General features: G+C 51.1%; 2 protein-coding genes across 3 annotated transcripts in view; both read right to left on the bottom strand.

The window, feature by feature from the left end:
• The window catches only part of LOC123345325 (maestro heat-like repeat-containing protein family member 1), a 315,313-nt gene that overhangs the window by 91,107 nt on the left and 207,251 nt on the right, over positions 1-16,955 (bottom strand). The window lies entirely within an intron of this gene.
• LOC123345317 (butyrophilin subfamily 1 member A1-like) overlaps positions 1-16,955 on the bottom strand; it is a 109,952-nt gene that overhangs the window by 33,906 nt on the left and 59,091 nt on the right. For both annotated transcript variants that reach the window (XM_044982099.1, XM_044982100.1), the window contains exons 9-10: positions 15,966-16,313; positions 1,540-1,821 (exon numbers count right to left, since the gene is read on the bottom strand). In XM_044982099.1, coding sequence (XP_044838034.1) covers positions 1,540-1,821; positions 15,966-16,313 — 630 coding nt within the window. The remainder of the gene's footprint in view (positions 1-1,539; positions 1,822-15,965; positions 16,314-16,955) is intronic.

The raw sequence follows: 16,955 nt of genomic DNA, 5'->3' as shown, positions 1-16,955 counted from the left end.
AGTCAGGAAAAATGACTTTATTACCCAGATTCTCATAAATACTCAGCACCCACAACTTTACCTGAGAACAAAGGAGAATTCCCTCCCCCACTCACACTGAGAACTGTGATCCTCACAGCACACACACACACACACACACAGATACAAACATAAATACTCCTGCTGGAAGGTTGCAGTGTATCATGACTCTATGTTTTAGAATCCAGAATCTGAATACACAAGAACCCCAGAACAGAGAGGGAGGCACCTCCCTAAGGCTGTGGGCACAATTCACCCCATCTTGCCTTACAGTGGCTCATCTATAGCCACAGATAGCATGCAGCACGCTGGGGTGTAAATCCACCGTGCACCTGCCTACTGCACACTAACGGGCTGTGTTCACCCTGCTGCACTGCACTAAAAGTTCCGTGGTGCACTTTGATCTGTTCCCGTTTCAAAGTGGGGTAGATCAAAGCACACCGTGGAATTTTTAATGCATGTAGCAGGGTCTACACAGACTGTTAGTGCGCACCAGGTTAGTGAGAGGCAGATTTACATCCCAGCTTGCCACAAAATAATTGTTCCTGTAGACAAGCCCTGATTCTGCTCCCATGCTTTGCTAGAGCCCTCTAGCCTGGAAACAGGACCTGGAACCTCCCTCTCCTAAAGTGATAGCTTGCAATTCCAACACAGTCCTCTCTATACTACAAGAACAAAGGAGAATTCCCTCCCTCAGCCCCAATGAGAAGAAGGATGATTGCTGGATGCTGAGATGTCATGAAAATCTAGCCAATGGCGTCCCAGCCTGCAAGGTGCTAAACACCCTCAGCTCCTACTGGAGTCAAAGGGTATGTCTACACCAGGGGTCAGCAACCTTTCAGAAGTGCTGTGCCGAGTCTTCGTTTATTCACTCTAATTTAAGGTTTCGCGTGCCAGTAATACCTTCTAAAAATGTTAAAATGTCTCTTTCTACAAGTCAATAATATATAACTAAACTATTGTTGTATGGAAAGTAAATAAGGTTTTTTAAATGTTTAATTTTAAATGAAACTTCTTAAATTAAAATGCAGAGCCCCCCGGACCAGTGGCCAGGACCCGGGCAGTGTGAATGCCACTGAAAATCAGCTCGCGTGCCGCCTTTGGCACATGTGCATAGGTTGCCTAAACTGTAATTAGACACCAGCAGCTGGTCCGTGCCAACAGACTCAGGCTCATGGGATCAGGCTATGGGGCTGTTTAATTGCAGTGGAGACATTCAGGCTCAGGCTGAAGCCTGAATTCTGGGACTCCCTCACCTTACAGTGTCCCACAGTCTGGTCTCCAGCTCAAGCTCGAACATCTAAACTACAATTTAATAGCACCTTAGCTTGAGCCACTTAGCCTGAGTCAGCTGGTTTGGGCAGCCATGGGTTTTAAGATCTGAGGTTGCTCAGAACTTTACAAGACGTGCTCAGCACCTTGAAGGTTCAGGCCAATAAACAGGAGACACAATGATAAATACTCTCTGCCCATGTCTGCAAGGTCTCAGTCTATCCATGTGCGAAACAGATGGGCACTGACCTGCTATGGAAATCGCTGACTCTCTCTCCTGGTTGAGTCGGGGATTCCTGAAACAGCAGGACACTTTCTGGTTGGACTTTTCCATTATAACAATGGCAATCTCTGTTTGAAACAGGCCATCAGCCTCTTGGGATATTTTTTCGGAGGCGGATGGTAAGATCTGCCCCTGGAGATCTCTCCACTGAGCCTTGGGCTCCGGGTACCAGCCAGATGATCGACAAACAACCCGGATCCCTCTGTCCTGATGTCCCACCACAGAGATGTCAGGAGCAGAGCCCAAACCTACAGATGAAATAAATGAACTTGTGATAATCCTGCAGTGCCCAGTAGTGAGCCAAATGCTTTATTACACTGTTATCAAAAGATATTTCCTATTAAACTAATAACCAAATGTGAGTCTATGTGTGTGGTTAGTCAGTTAATCTGGTCAGATTCTTATTTGATATACAGTAAAGTTAATGTTAATGTCGGGGCTTCTCTATGCACAAACTTGCTCCAGTTTAGTTAAATTGGTTTAGTTAATCAAGTGCAAATCCCTGTGTGGACACTCTTAAATCAGGAAGGAATTGACACAAGCGAAATCAATATGTCATTTCCAAACTCATTTAGGAGTGACCACACAGAGCTTTGCACTAGTTCATCGAAACCAGTGCACATGTATGTGTAAACAAGCCTTACATTAATTAACAAATAGGGGAGTTCAGGTTGCCTTGGCACGGCCTTGTACCCTTCTAGAGTGCAGAAGTGCATAGCAGAAAACTGATACCTCTGAAAGCCAGGAAATGCTCTCAGCAAAACAGAAACAAAAACACTAGATAAAAGGAATACCAGATTAAGGTCACGCCTCACACACCAGATCACACTTGTTTTTGTTTTTTTTATTACCTATTAGCTAAACTGAAATAAAATTATCTTAATCTGAAGCAAGTCTTGTACCTTACCCAAGGGTGTGAATTCAAACTGATTTCATTATTGCAGGGTCAGTCTGTGTGAAGAGAGGCCCTTAGATGGTTTGGAAATTTCACACAGACCATCCTAGAGAGGGAAACAATCTACAAGGAGAGACAAAGAGGGATGGGTGTCTGGAGCCCTCCCGCTCGGATTCTTGACCATAAGAGCACAGGCTGTGGAGTCCTCTCCCAGAAGGGACGTGACTCATAAGACTTTGGTCCGACAGACTCATGGGAAATGCCCAAGAGCCACAGACAGAACTGAGATTAAAGGGCCTAAAGTGAAAATTATGTAACCCCTCCCACCCACCCTGTGCTTCTGTGGCTGTTCCTTTTAAACAGTTCACTGATTCCAGCTAATCGGAGACTAGCAGGTGTAAGGTCTGAGGCCCTTTCCTGCCACCATATTGTGAGGTCTGAGCAGGGCCGACCCTACCTATGGTGGTTGTCATGGAGTGTGGGGGAGTCAGAGCCCCGCACCCCCCACTTCCTCTGATTCACTGTGACTCTCAGCTAGCCAGTAAAACAGAAGGTTTATTAGATGACAGGAACAGAGTCCAAAACAGAGCTTGTAGGTACATACAACAGAGGACCTGCTCAGTCAGGTCCATCTCGGGGGCAGGGAGCCTAGACCCCAGCCCTGGGTCTCCCTCCGTTTCCCCACCCAGCTCCAAACTGAAACCCTCTCCAGCCACCTCACCCAACCACCACCATCCCTGGCTCCTCCTCCAGCCTTTGTCCAGTTTCCCGGGCAGAAGGTGTCACCTGGCCCCAGCCCCCTCCTGGCTCAGGTTACATGCTCAGGTATCCTCCCTCAGGTGAAGTCACACCCTGATATCCCATCACCGATGCAGACAGTACCAGTAAAACTCCCACGCAACATTCCCAGGTCAATCTTCCCCACTCTCTATTCTGTCACAGTGGTGCCCTATGCAGCCTGAGCACCTGCACCCCCCCACTGTGGGGGGAGCAGCTGCTCCACGAGGGGGGAGCTGCGCTCAAGGGCTGCAGGGTGCAGGGTCAGGACCTGTTGGGAGAAGCAGCAGAGCAGGGAGGCCCAGGGCAGTGCAGGGGATTAGCAGGGGGCCTGGCGCCGGCAGCAGGAGTCGGGCCCATCCCCCCGCACTCACCATCCCCCCAGGCCCATCCCCCCTGGCAGCGGGAAGCAGATCAACCTGGTCCCAGCCCACTCTGCTCCCCCAGCTCCCAGCCCTGTTGCTCTGGAACTGCTCCCCACAAAGCCAGTCAGGACTTTGGGGAGCCTCCTCTCCCTTGGAGCAGACTGTTTTCGGGGCAAGAAGCTCACACGGCTTCCACCTTCCTAGGTTTGACCTTGGAGCATTCAGCATATGCCCCTCGGTGTGCTACCCACAGCGAGTCCGCCAAGGTGGGGTTCTGAGGAAGCCAGAGGGTCCTGCACCCCCACTTCGCAGTCAGACGTGACTCTTAGCCAGCCAGTAAAACAGAGGTTTATTAGACGACAGGAACACGGTCTAAAACAGAGCTTGTAGGTACAAAGAATGGGACACCTCAGCCAGGTCCATTCTGGAGCCCAGCGAGCCAGACAACCCCGTCTGCACTTACTTCCCATCCCCAGCCAGCTCCAAACTGAACCTCCCTCCAGCCCCTCCTTTCTTGTCTTTGTCTCTTTCCCAGGCCAGGAGATCACCTGATCTCTTTGTTCACCTTTAGCTATTCCCTTGCAGGGGGGAAGGGCCCCAGCCATTTGTTGCCAGGATACAGAGTGCCAGCCATTTATGCACACTGGAGACTTAAGAAATCCATAGGGGAAACTGAGGTACCCACACAGTATTCAGAGGAAACATTAAGAATAGTCCCACTTCATCACATCTCTCCCCTCTTCGAGACTGAACTGAGTGAGGTCACTTTAGCTGGTGACCTAGAGAAGTTCAAACCCACCAACATTCCCATGGATGCCCCATCACCTCTCCCATTCTTTGGTGGGAGTTTACACCAGGCCCTTCCAGTTTCATACCCTCTCGTAGGTCTTTTGTGCTTGATGGCGCTTGCAGGCTGCATGTGGGAAGGTTTATGCAGCCCGTACCCTTTTGCCACCCCAATACCGTGGGGTTTAAACTGAGATTGGGTCTTTTCCCAGCGCTCCAGTTCAGAGGGCTTCAATTCGGGCTCTCTTGGTTAAGAGCCCCCATCTTGACCTTCGCCACCCTCTGAACAGATGTCTCTGTCACCAGCAGCTCAGCATAAGCCCCTTGCATTTGACGCCGCCACATCGGAGGAGAGTGGTCAGTAAACACAATAAAGTGCCGCCCAAACAGATTCAGCTGCAGCTTTCTAAGGGCCTGCATCATGGCCAGGCATTTCTTCTCTGAGGCTGCATAGTTCTGCTCCCAAGGCAGCAGTTTCTTGCTCAGGTACCCAATGAGGTGTCTCCCCATCTCAGCATTGGCTTGCATCAGCACCATGTCCAGCCCTGCATCTGAGGCGTCGGTGAACACTGCAAAAGGCTTGGCAAAGTCTGGGTTTACCAGATTTACCAGGCCCTGGATTAGTGTACAGAGAGCCCTCTGGCACTGCTCGGTCATAGCTCAGGGATGGGGGCAGCTAGGGGGCTAATGTGGGGTACAAACCTCCAGTAGCACCCCATCTTCCTGGACTTGTTTCTTGGTCTGGGGAATGGGCCAATCTCTGATCATCTCCACCTTGCACTTTTCAGCTTTTACCGTCAGTCCTGCCTCCTTGAGGCAGCCCAGCACCCTCTTCATCTGGGACACATGTTCCTCCCAGGTCTGGCTAAAGAGACACATGTTATTGTACGCCAGGGCCAAGTTCTCCATCCCCCTCAGCTTAATATCTCCCCAGGCCTAGGCATGGGGTAGGCATCAGACATTGTGAGGGCTTTAAGCTTCTGATAGACCCCACAAAACCAGATAATCCTGTCTTCCTTGGGGACTAGCCCCACGGGTGAGGACCGTTGGGTGTTGAATGGCTGGATCACATCTAAAGCCAGCATGTCCAGGTTTTGGGCTGCTTTCCCAGTGACTCTGAATGGAGAACACCTGATGGAGAGATTGGCTCCCACTCAGGGAAGAGATCTACCAAGGGGTCTTCCTCCTCCTCCTCCCAATCCTCCCCTTCCAGGTCCCGTCCCCTCACTTTCCTCCCATACAGCAGCTCGACAGGGAAGAACCTTGTGGATTCCTGGGGCACCACCAGCTGCCTCCCGATTCCCCACAGTTCTACTTCCCTCCCTCCTGCCAGCCAGGTCATTTGCATTTTCACTGGCCATTTCCATCTTAGCCAATTTGTTCCTGGGATTCAAATTCAAATCCTTGGCCATTACAGGAGTGGGGCCTGGATCCTGTGCCAAAGAGAGACAGTCATCCCATGACAGGACCTCACAGCCGATATCCTGGAGACCCTTAACTACCAGCCAGCCCGACTTCTCCTGTGTCTGCATAGAGATCTGGGCCATAGGCAGGGCGAGAGCCTTTATCCCAGGGACCTTCACCCAGGATTCCCAGTCCCTCAGCATCTGCGGCTGCATCACCCGGGGTCTGACAACAGTTCTCTCTGTCCCAGAGTCTCACCACCCCAGTCACGCCCCTCCCATTGACCACCACCTTCCACTCCCACTGGGGGTCCGAGGGGCCTGAGCCCAGGAGACTCCACGCCAACATATAGGCTGGGGCCAGGAGTGGGAGCCTATCCACCACTCCACCCATCTGGCTTACAGCATCTATGGCCTTTGGACCCAGCAAGGGAGCTAGATACCGGGGCTTTTCCGCAGGGTCCTCCAATCCAAATCACCCAGCCTGCTCGAAGGCAGTGTGGTGGGCATCCACATCCCCTGCTCCTTAACCAGGGGCAGCAATTTAGTGTCGAGGTTCCCTGCAGAACTGGCAGCCTGGGGTCTATCCCCACTCCCCCCTGGGAAGCCCCCTATACCTCTCTGCTCCACCATCGCCAAGCCCTGCTGTTGCTTCTTCTGCAGCTTTTTCTCAGGCTCTTGCTCTCTCACAAGGTCCTCTTGCTCTCTCAGACTCAGCTCCAGTCTCATCTGTGTCCAACCCCCCGATGGGGAACCCAATCGTGAAGACCCCCGTCCAGTTGGGGACCAGACTCTTGAGGATGTCTGGCTACTGCTCCTGCTGCTTCCAGATCCTCCTGTAGTCCCCTCTGGGTTAGGAATCTGCTCCTTAGAGCAGTCCCAGTCCTCCAGTTGCAAGATTAACTGGCATTGGTGAACTTCCCAATGCGTAACCCCATCTTTGTGCACAGGATTACAATGTCCTTCTTAAAGAGATGGTGATAGGCCATCACTCCGCTGTTCCCAAGTTGCTTTGGACTCAGAGGCCCGTGTGCTCTCAGCTCCCCCATGTGCCAGCCCTTCTCATGGTCACCACCTCTTTGCCGGGGTCGAGCTTCAGACTCCTCCGCCCATGGGACTGCTCGCTGCAATCCCCAGGGGAATTCTGTCACTGCAAAAGTCCTTCTCTCTCCCAGGGTCAAGTGGCAGGCTCCTCCGTCCATGAGACTCCTCGCTGCAGTCCTCAGGGGGACCCCGTTACTCCAACAATCCTTCCTGCTGGTCACACACTCCCAGAGGTTAATCGCTCCCTGGAACCGTACCTCTCTGAGCCTTCAACACGCCTGGTCCCCATCCCCCCTTCGTTTTACTGCTCCCCAGTCACTTACTGCAAGAAGCGCCATTCACGGGGAGCAGTATATCCCACCTCTAACACCAGTTGTCATGGAGTCCTCAGGGGATGCTCTGGAACTGCTCCCCACAAAGCCAGTCAAGATTTTGGGGAGCCTCCTCTCCCTTGGAGCAGACTGTCTTCAGGGCAAGAAGCTTACACGGCTTCACCTTCCTGGGTCTGACCTTGGAACATTCAGCATATGTAATGATAAGAATGTGTCTAGATTTATGAGTGTTATATCCTTGGGGGCAGCCGGTTTAGGAAGAAATCACTTGAGGCCAGGGAGCAGACAGCTAACAAAACTACCATTTTATTTACAGACATAGAGCTAACCCAGCCGGCCGAAACAGGCTGAACTATCCCCTAATAATCTAACTCAGTTGCCACAGCAACAAAACCCATGACAACCAAATACACAACATATTCCTCCCCCCCTAATAAGAACATCCCCTAAATAAAACACACACTAGACTAGAGAAGGAGGGTAGACTGCCTCCATTCCCGGCTAAACCCTGGGGATTATTTTGCCCCATAACTGTGGGTTCGCCCTAGCTAAAGATCCAGCCGATGAGGAGGCCTTCTGTCTCTAGGTGGATTACGGCGAACTTCTGGTGTTGTTGCACCTGAAAGTACCATGGACTCAGGGTCCGCAGCACGAACAGGTGAGGAGGTGGTATCAGCTCATGCTGGGCAAAGGGGTATCTCAGCCGCTGGCAGTAATGGAGGAGAACAGTCAGGAACAGGTGATTCGTGATTCAGTGTCTCACCAGGAGAGGTGAAGTCAGACCCCTCAACTGAAGATGTGTCCTGAGGATTGGCATGACCTGGCAACAGCTGATCTACATGTCACCGCCAGGTAAGATTCTCTGCAGTCCGGACTGTGTAGGAAACAGGTCCTGTTTGAGTGATGACTGTGGCCGGGACCCATTTAGCTCCGGAAGTATAATTCCGAGCAAAACTGGCTGTCCCGAGCTAAAAGTTCGGTCTTTTGCTCTGGATGCCCGTTTGATGACTTGATATTGCTGCTGACATTGCACAATGTACTGATGAAACAGGTACTGATGAAACTTCCAAATTCCAAAAACAATTCCTAATGCCTCACGTTTGATTTGGGCATAGTTAGTTTCTGCTTTGCTTAGAGTGCGTGAAGCAAAAGCAATTAGGTCTCTCTTCTCCCGAAGGCATAATATGTGACACGACTGCTCCCACTCCATAAGGGGAGGCATCGCAGGCCAATTGCAGGGGTAAGGAAGGATCAAAGTGTGTTAGAAATTCAGAATTTAGCAATGCATCCTTAGCTTTGTTAAATGCAACATCACAGGCTTCAGTCCACTTCCAGGCCTTGTTCTGCCCAAGGAGCTCATGAAGTGCTTTTAGCAGTGTGGCTAACTGTGAGATGAACTTTCCATAATAGTTCACTAGTCCTAGAAACGAGTGCAGCTGGCTTACATTTCGAGGTGGGGGAGCCTCCACAATAGCTTTAACTTTTGCAGGGGCCTTATGAAGACCTGCAGAATCAATGATGTGTCCCAAATATTCAACAGAGGGCTTGAAGAATTCACACTTGTCTTTGCGAACTCGTAGGCCATACTCTTCCAGTCTTTGTAGGGTAGCCTCTATATTCTTGAAGTGATCCTCTTCATTTCTTCCAGTGACCAGGATATCATCCAGATAGCACTGAACTCCTGACAAGCCACACAAGATCTGGTCCATAGCCCTCTGGAACAGGGCAAGAGCAGACGTTATTCCGAAGGGTAGGCGACAGTATCGATAAAGCCACTTATGAGTCACAATAGTCAACAGCTCTTGGGACTTTTTATCGACATGCATCTGTAAATATGCTTGACTCAGATCAATCTTACTGAACCTTTGTCCCCCAGCCAGGCCTGCGAAGAGGTCATCGATGCGGGGAAGCAGCTATTGCTCTGCACACAACACTGGGTTGACAGTGACTTTAAAATCACCGCAAATCAAGAGAGAGCCATCTTTCTTCGCTATTGGAACGATAGGAGTGGCCCATGAGCTATGGGTAACTGGTATTAGGACTCCATTGGTGACCAGGCGCTCCAGGTCTGCTTCAACTTTTGGCCTGATGGCATATGGCACAGTTCGGGCTTTCAGATATTTTGGTGGACTGTCAGGTTTAATGTTCAATGTCACAGTGATTCCCTTCATACTTCCCAAATCATCTCCAAAAACAGCAGCATGTTTCCTTAGAATTGGGGTTAGACTGGTTTCTTCTTTAGTCATCCGGTGTACTTCTGCCCAGTTGAGTTGAATCTTCCCAAGCCAAGACCTACCCATTAAGGCTGGGTAGTTACCTCTCACCACAAACAGTGGCAATTTAGCAGCCTGTCCATTGAGCTCCACCTGAACATCAATAGTGCCCAACATGGTCACAGCTTCTCCCGTATACGTCTTCAGAACAGTTTTTGTTGCCTTAAGCGGAAGATGCTGTAGCTTTTCTTTATACACAGTCTTGGAGACCAGCGAGACGGCTGCACCGGTGTCCAGTTCCATGCGTATACGTTTGCCATCTAACAACAGGGTTACCCAGTATTCATGTGAGCCCACTGCCAAAGACAAAACATGCAGTGGCACTTCCTCTTGCGATGAGGTGTCTCCTTGATCTTCCTGGGTCTGCTCTAGGGTATGCAGGGTTCCTCTTTTTGTCGGCCAGACCACAGGCCTCTTTTTCTTTTGTTTACAGGCACACTCAATGTGTCCCTTTTTGCCACAGTGTCGACACACCAGGTCTTTACACCAGCATTCTGATGCCTGGTGACCCGGCTTACCACAGCGGTAACATTCTTGACTCTGCACAGTTTTGTGGGTTGGTTCTTGTGACACTTTTTGCACCCTAGGGGATGCACCGATGTATTGCGCCTCCCTTGTAGCCAGTTCCATGGAGCCAGCAATATCAACAGCCTTCTGTAAGGTAAGCTGAGCCTCCGTCAGTAGGCGCTTCCGTACAGCTTGACTGTAGAGGCCACACACTAACCTGTCACGCTGGGCATCATTTAACATCTCTTTAAATTCACAGTGTTCTGCTAGCTTTTTTAAAATTGCTACAAATTGTACAAGTGTTTCATCTTCCTTTTGGTCTCTTTTGTGGAACCTATATCTTTCAGCAATTACCAGTGGTTTTGGGGAAAAATGGGACCCCAGGATTTCCACAATGTCACTGTAAGATTTAGTCTCAGGCTTAACAGGGTGTAGTAAGCTGCGTAACAGGGAGTAGGTTTTAGCCCCTACAACACTTAAGAATATTGGCACCTTCTTCGCTTCTGTAATGTCATTTGCAATAACAAAAAGCTCAAAACGCTCAGTATACACATGCCATTGCTCTATATTCTCATCAAAAGGTTCCAGTGGCCCGGTCAGAGTAGCCATGATTTTAGTTTTACTTTCACAGTCAGTGCAAACAAGCAGTATTTTTCTTTGTTTGTTCTTTACCTTGACTTCTACTTCCTTCTGTTACTGGAGCAGCACCGGGATCCCATCCATCGTCGCCACTTGTTATATCCTTGGGGGCAGCCAGTTTAGGAAGAAATCACTTGAGGCCAGAGAGCAGACAGCTAACAAAACTACCATTTTATTTACAGACATAGAGCTAACCCAGCCGGCCGAAACAGGCTGAGCTATCCCCTAATAATCTAACTCAGTTGCCTTAGGAACAAAAACCATGACAACCAAATACACAACAATGAGGAGTCTCAGTTAATCCTCAGATTGTCTTCTTATAAACCTAAGGATTGTTTCAGTTTGAGCAGCTTTACTAAACTGTGGTGTCTTTATTCCAGACTGGAGCAACTCAGGGTACAGGTGTCCATAACCATCCAAATGTGCATTTTATCTCATGTGTTTTTATTCACAGGTGGGAGTTCCACTGTCAGACCAGACTGAACCTGCTCACTCTTCCTGCAGTAACATGGAATTATAGCAGGTACTTGTGTAACCAAGGTTTGGTGGGTTACATGTACATTACACAAGGGAATGACCTTGTTGTGGTAATAAAGTGAATTCTGTATAATATACAGTCGTGACAGGCAGCTCAGGTTACCCATAGCTGATAGTTATTGTGCCATGGATGGGAGTGAGTGACTGGAAGGGTTTTAAGTACAAGTGTATCAGAGTTACTGGCTGTGATTGTTTTACAATAGCAATTAGAGGTCCCAGCTGAGACTGGGGCCCAGATGTGTTGGGCACCATACACACATCATAGGAGACAGTCAGTGCCCTGAAGAGTTTACAGTCTAAATAGGAAAGATGGACAGAGGGTGAGAGAGGAAACAAAGGCACGGAGACTTGCCCAAGTCCATACACAGCTCAGTAGCGAAGGCAAGACTAGAACCTCTGTCCCTTGACACTCAGTGCACTGCGCTATCCACCAGACAACTCTGCCTCTCATTTACTACTGTTCTAGCTTACCTGCATGTTTGTCATATTCTCTACCAATCATTGGGCGCCGCTACATAATCCTGCAGTTTCCTGAGCAAGGACAAGGGACTGGTTCTCCCTTTCATAAACACAGAATTAGAACTGATGGGAGGTTACAAAGTCCTTGCACCTTTAGCTAAGGTACACATGGAAACTGGTGATTTGCAAACTGAGCTGACTATTGTAGCAATGGCACACAACTTTGCATCATTTCTGCTGGTGGATGATTTCTTTGATGTGGCAAAATCTGTCCCAGGGTTGGTTAGCAGCAAGAAGGAATCTTGTGCTGAAAGCTTCAGAAGGGAGGGTGAAGTCCAGGGATGGCTCTAGTAATTTCGCCGCCCCAAGCACGGCGGCACGCCGCGGGGGGGCGCTCTGGCAGTTACTGGTCCCGTGGCTCCAGTGGACCTCCTGCAGACGTGCCTGCGGAGGGTCCGCTGGTCCCGCGGCTCCTTTGGAGCATCCGCAGGCACGCCTGCAGCAGGTCCACCGGAGCCACGGACCTCCGGACCCTCCGCAGACACGCCTGCAGGAGGTCCACCGGAGCCGCCTGCCGCCCTTCCGGCGACAGGCAGAGCGCCCGCCCCCCCCCCGCGGCATGCCACCCCAAGCACGCGCTTGGTGCGCTGGAGTCTGGAGCCAGCCCTGGTGAAGTCACATGTTCTGCTGGGGAAATAAGAGAGTGTCTCTAATTCCTCTGTAACGGTAGAAAATGCAGCTTTGGGGGAAGGAGCGGTCGGAAAGCAGTTCCTGTAGCTCTGGGGCTCCAGGCAAGTCCCTGCAGGAAGCGCTGCATAGAGCCAAGTCCTGTCCTGTCCTGGAGCAGGGGGATATTCCACCTTGTAACAGGGAGGCCTTCCCAGCTGCTGACTGCCAGGAAGTTGCAAGTCAGCAGGGGACAGGTTCTTCCCTGAGGTGCACAGACATGTACCTGGGAGATGGAAGTTGGGGTCCTGGTGTCTGCTGAGGTGGGAACAGACCCCGAGGACTCTGTAGCTGGCAGCAAGCCATAACTGAGAGAAAGGGGGAGGGGATTTTGCTGGCCAGTGAAGGGTCTGTCATAGCTGGTAGCTGTGAGCCCACAGCTAGACCAGGATCACCTTCCCTTTTGAGGGACACAGGAGTGTCTGACCCAGAGGGGAGCCCAGAGAGGGAAGTCCAGACAGAAGGTGAGGGGGTCCACCCACCTTTTGTAGGGAGGCTTTTTCCCAGGAGGAGGGTAAAAAATCTGCATCTAAAATGCCAGATCCCTCTCCTGTGGATCAGGTTTTAAGGAAAGACTGGGGGTTAGATCTCCTGGAGAAGAGAGTCCACCCAGCTGACCTGTAGGGAGCAGAGAGTGGAGAGTAACGGAGATCTCACCAATCCAATGCGCTCCATTAAAGAATGTTATTCCTGGTACCCTTGTAGAAGATAACAGTCTCTTCCAGGCTGGGGGGGGAAAGCTTTGCATTTGGGTAGCTTCACAAGGGGCTGGGTTCCAATCCAAAGAAATCCCCGAGGGAGGGGCCGAGGACAAGCATGATTGCAGTGCACCCTTTCCTTGCCAAACCCTCAAACACACGTCTGAATTGAATGCCTTCTCCAAAGGGGCAAAAGAATCTGTATCAGAGCATCTACCATGGTACACAAAGGGATTGGGAAATGCAATAGACACTAAACAAGCTAAATTGTGGGAACAGAGCCTGTCCACCGTAGATTTGCTGTTAATCTTGCGTCTTTTGCTACATCATCTGGGGGTCAAGACAAAGGAGTTAATACTAGGGGTAAACCCTTTAAAGATATGGGACATACCTGATTTGTGGAAAAAAAACTTTTGTACATGCTAGGGACGGTGAGAAGACAGCCCCACAAGCATGTTACTTTTCAGCCTATACCTGTAAACAGGCTGGAAGTTTGGCACAGCAGCAAAAGCATAACAGGCCTACACTGCTGTGTGGCAGGGGAAACTGAGGCACACCACCTCATGGCATTGGTGGCTAAATGCCAAAACTCCTACACTTTAACCAATGTAGCTACCTGCATACTGTTAGCAACACTGCACCCCAGCATGTTTTCAGGCACCCATAGACCAGAAACCCAGAACTTTGCTAGGACACCTATGAATGACATCATAGGGTTTAAAGGTATTGGGAGGGTGTGTGACCAGATACAAACAGGGATTTTACATGTACTGCCTCTGTCATGGGCAGTGTTCACGACTCTGGCAGTAAGTTCAAGAGGAGGGTGTGATGTTACTGCCATAAACTGTGACTGTATAGATCATTGTTGCAACCTTAGCAGAGCCCAGCTGGTGCTATAGGCCAGGGGTTCTCAACCTGGGGGTCACAAGGTTACTGTATGGGGGTTGTGAGCTGTCAGCCTCCACCCCAAACCCCACTTTGCATCCAGCATTTATAATGAGGTTAAGTATATTAAGAAGTGTTTTTAATTTATAAGGGGGAGTTGCACTCAGAGGGTTGCTATGTGAAAGAGGTCACCAGTACAAAAGTTTGAGAACCACTGCTATAGGCTAAGGGCTGACCCAGCAGATCCAGGGTTCATCTTGGTGGACAGAGCTCACCCATGTCTCTGCTTGGGGGCCACACAGCCCCACTTCTGCTACCAGTCCTTGGAGTCCAGCCAGGGAGGCAGCTGCCAGTGGGTGCGGTCACAGGGCTGGGACTGTCCCCATGTCCAATCCCCTCCAGGCATGTTCCCCAGCAGTACAGCAGAGCAGGCTCTCCCGCACAGGTACACAGATCAGGCTCTCCCGTGGCTGAATTGTCAATTATCCAACCCCCTCCCTTTCCTTGACGCCCCTCCCCGGGACCCCTAACCCATCCACTCCCCTTCCCTGTCCCCTGACTGCTCCCCGCCGCCCCATCCAACCCCTCCTCTCATTCCTGATGGCCCCCCGGGGACCCCTGCCCCATCCAACCACCCCTTCTCTCTGTCACCTGACCGCCCCAGGAACCCCTGCCCCTGACTACCCCCCGCCGCCCCATCCAACCCCTCCTCTCATTCCTGATGGCCCCCCGGGGACCCCTGCCCCATCCAACCACCCCTTCTCCCTGTCCCCTGACCGCCCCAGGAACCCCTGCCCCTGACTGCCCCCCGCCCCCCAATCAACCCCCCCCTCCTTCCTGACTGCTCTCTTGGGACCCCTGCCCCCATTCAACCCCCCCTCCCCATGCTCCCTTCCCCCATTCAATCCCCACCCCTTTACCGTGCTGCCTGGAGGTGGCTGGCGGTGCTACAGCCGCAAGGCTCCGCTGGAGGCCACGCCGCCGTGCTGCACCTGGAGCACCGGGTCAGGCTGAGCTCACAGCCCCGCCGCTTCCCACAAATGAGCTGTTCACACGGGAAGTGTGGGAGGGCTCAGAAGCAAGCGGCAGCTTTGCGCTCAGGCCCCGGGAGGCGGAAGGGAGGTAGGTGAGCTGGGGCGGGGAAAGGTTCCCCTGCACACACCCCAGATCACCTCGGCTCTGTCTCCGCCTCACTAAGCCTGAGCGCCAAGCCACTGCAACGCTTCTCCGCCCTCTCAGGCTTCCTGCATGAACAGCTGATTCGCGGGAAATGGCGGCGAGGGGGGAGAAGCGGGGCGGAGCATTCAGGGGAGGAAGCGGAGCAGAGATGAGCTGGGGCCAGGGGACGGGACCCACCAAATTTTCCCCATGGGTGCTCCAGCCCCGGAGCATCCACGGAGTCAGTGCCTAAGGCACCACTTTTGCATAATGTGCTCGGGGGGGCGGCTGCTACACCTGCTCCCCCCACAGCTACGCTACTGTACCTGTCCCCTTCTGGTCTCTCTGGCAGCACCTTCAGGCATCAGGCCTCCTGCCTTCATCTGTCCTGGGGGGTGGGGATGGGGGTGGAAATTCCTCAACTCTCTCACTCTTATACCAGGCTCTGGGATACTGGCCCCTGTGCATCAACCACTGTTACCCGGTGGGCACCAGGCACCAGCCAAATCGATCCCAGCTGGTGGCATCAGCATGGGAAGGATCAGCCATTGTCTGGCCCCAGGTGTGCACAAAAAAGTTGTAATAACCACAACATGCCGATATCACCTGACTTTTTATTTGTGTTTGTGTATCTCATTAATTCCTTGCTCTAATGACCTCAAATTTAGTCCACTAACCCTAGCCCAGACTCCAATGTGTTGCAGCAATTTTCAAGACAAGCTGAGTATATGTCTGGATTTTAGAACTCTAAGAAAAAAAACAGCCATTAAACAGTAAACTAGAATCAGCCTTAACCAGAGCAGAGCTACTGTCCAACTATAATGAGAAAAATCAGGTATCATCTCGCAATGACCCCTCTGACTCCACTTATTACCCAAGACATCAAAGTATCAGAACAAGTTACTGACCTGCCACCTGTAGTTCCAGTAAAGCTTCTTTGTAAGAGACATTAGACTGAAAAAAACACTTGTACTGCCCATCGTCAGAGGGTTGGATATCACGTATTCTCAGGGAAATGCTCCCATTGGTGATGTCGTCTTTCAAGAGCTCAGTTCTGCGTCGATATTCCGGCATCTGCTCTTCGTACTGATCCTGCCCATCACGGTACAGGTGCACAACTGCAGAGAACTGGGATCGGAACCATCCCACCTCCATGTTCTCAGCGCTCATCCTGGGGGAGAGGTGGCAGGGCAGGATGGCCTCCCCACCTAGGGAGGCAGTGATTGGACGGTCAGGTCCAGTCACTGTGAACTGTGCTGTGAAATGTACAATGAAAAATGGAAATTAAATTGGTGAGGGGCTGGGAGTGGCATTAATTCAGCAGCAAGACTCACAGTAAGAAATTTCCTTCTGTTGGAAGTGAACACCCCATACCCAGGCAGTGCCCTAGACACGTCTATGAGTGCAGAGAGTTACAGGCTTGGGGTAACTTCACTTCTGACTCCCTCTGTGGCCTGCTCCAGGAATATCCCCTTCAGCCTCAGGCCTTCAACTGTCGCCTCTCTCTGGACAGAGAGGGACCCACGTCCCTCTCCCTCCACACTGGGGTTTTAGGATTACAGGCCCTTTGCAATTCACTGTGGTTTTCCCAGTAGGCCTGATCGAAGTCTAGCACTTGTGCTTTGTTTCCTCTCTCAGAGCTATGAACAGCATATGCCAGTAGTTACCAGTAACCAAACAGCTCATTCAAAGCAGAGAAATTAAAGGACAAAAGCTTGACAGAGTAAAATTAGCATAAACCAATTGAAGGTCTGAACACGTTACACTTATCCCAAACGATTCTCAGCTGGCACATGGGATGTTCTAGTAGGGTCCAAAGTCTTTCAAACCTTTCTCTAAGGGTTTGCCCTGTTGGTTAACAGATCCTGTCGATTTCTAGCCCAAGATCCCAGGCCTCA

Source organism: Mauremys mutica, chromosome 12 (genome assembly GCF_020497125.1).
Source record: "Mauremys mutica isolate MM-2020 ecotype Southern chromosome 12, ASM2049712v1, whole genome shotgun sequence".
Classification (NCBI taxonomy): Eukaryota; Metazoa; Chordata; order Testudines; family Geoemydidae; genus Mauremys; species Mauremys mutica.
Note: the sequence above shows the minus strand (reverse complement) of the source record. Positions and strands in the feature narration are given on the sequence as shown.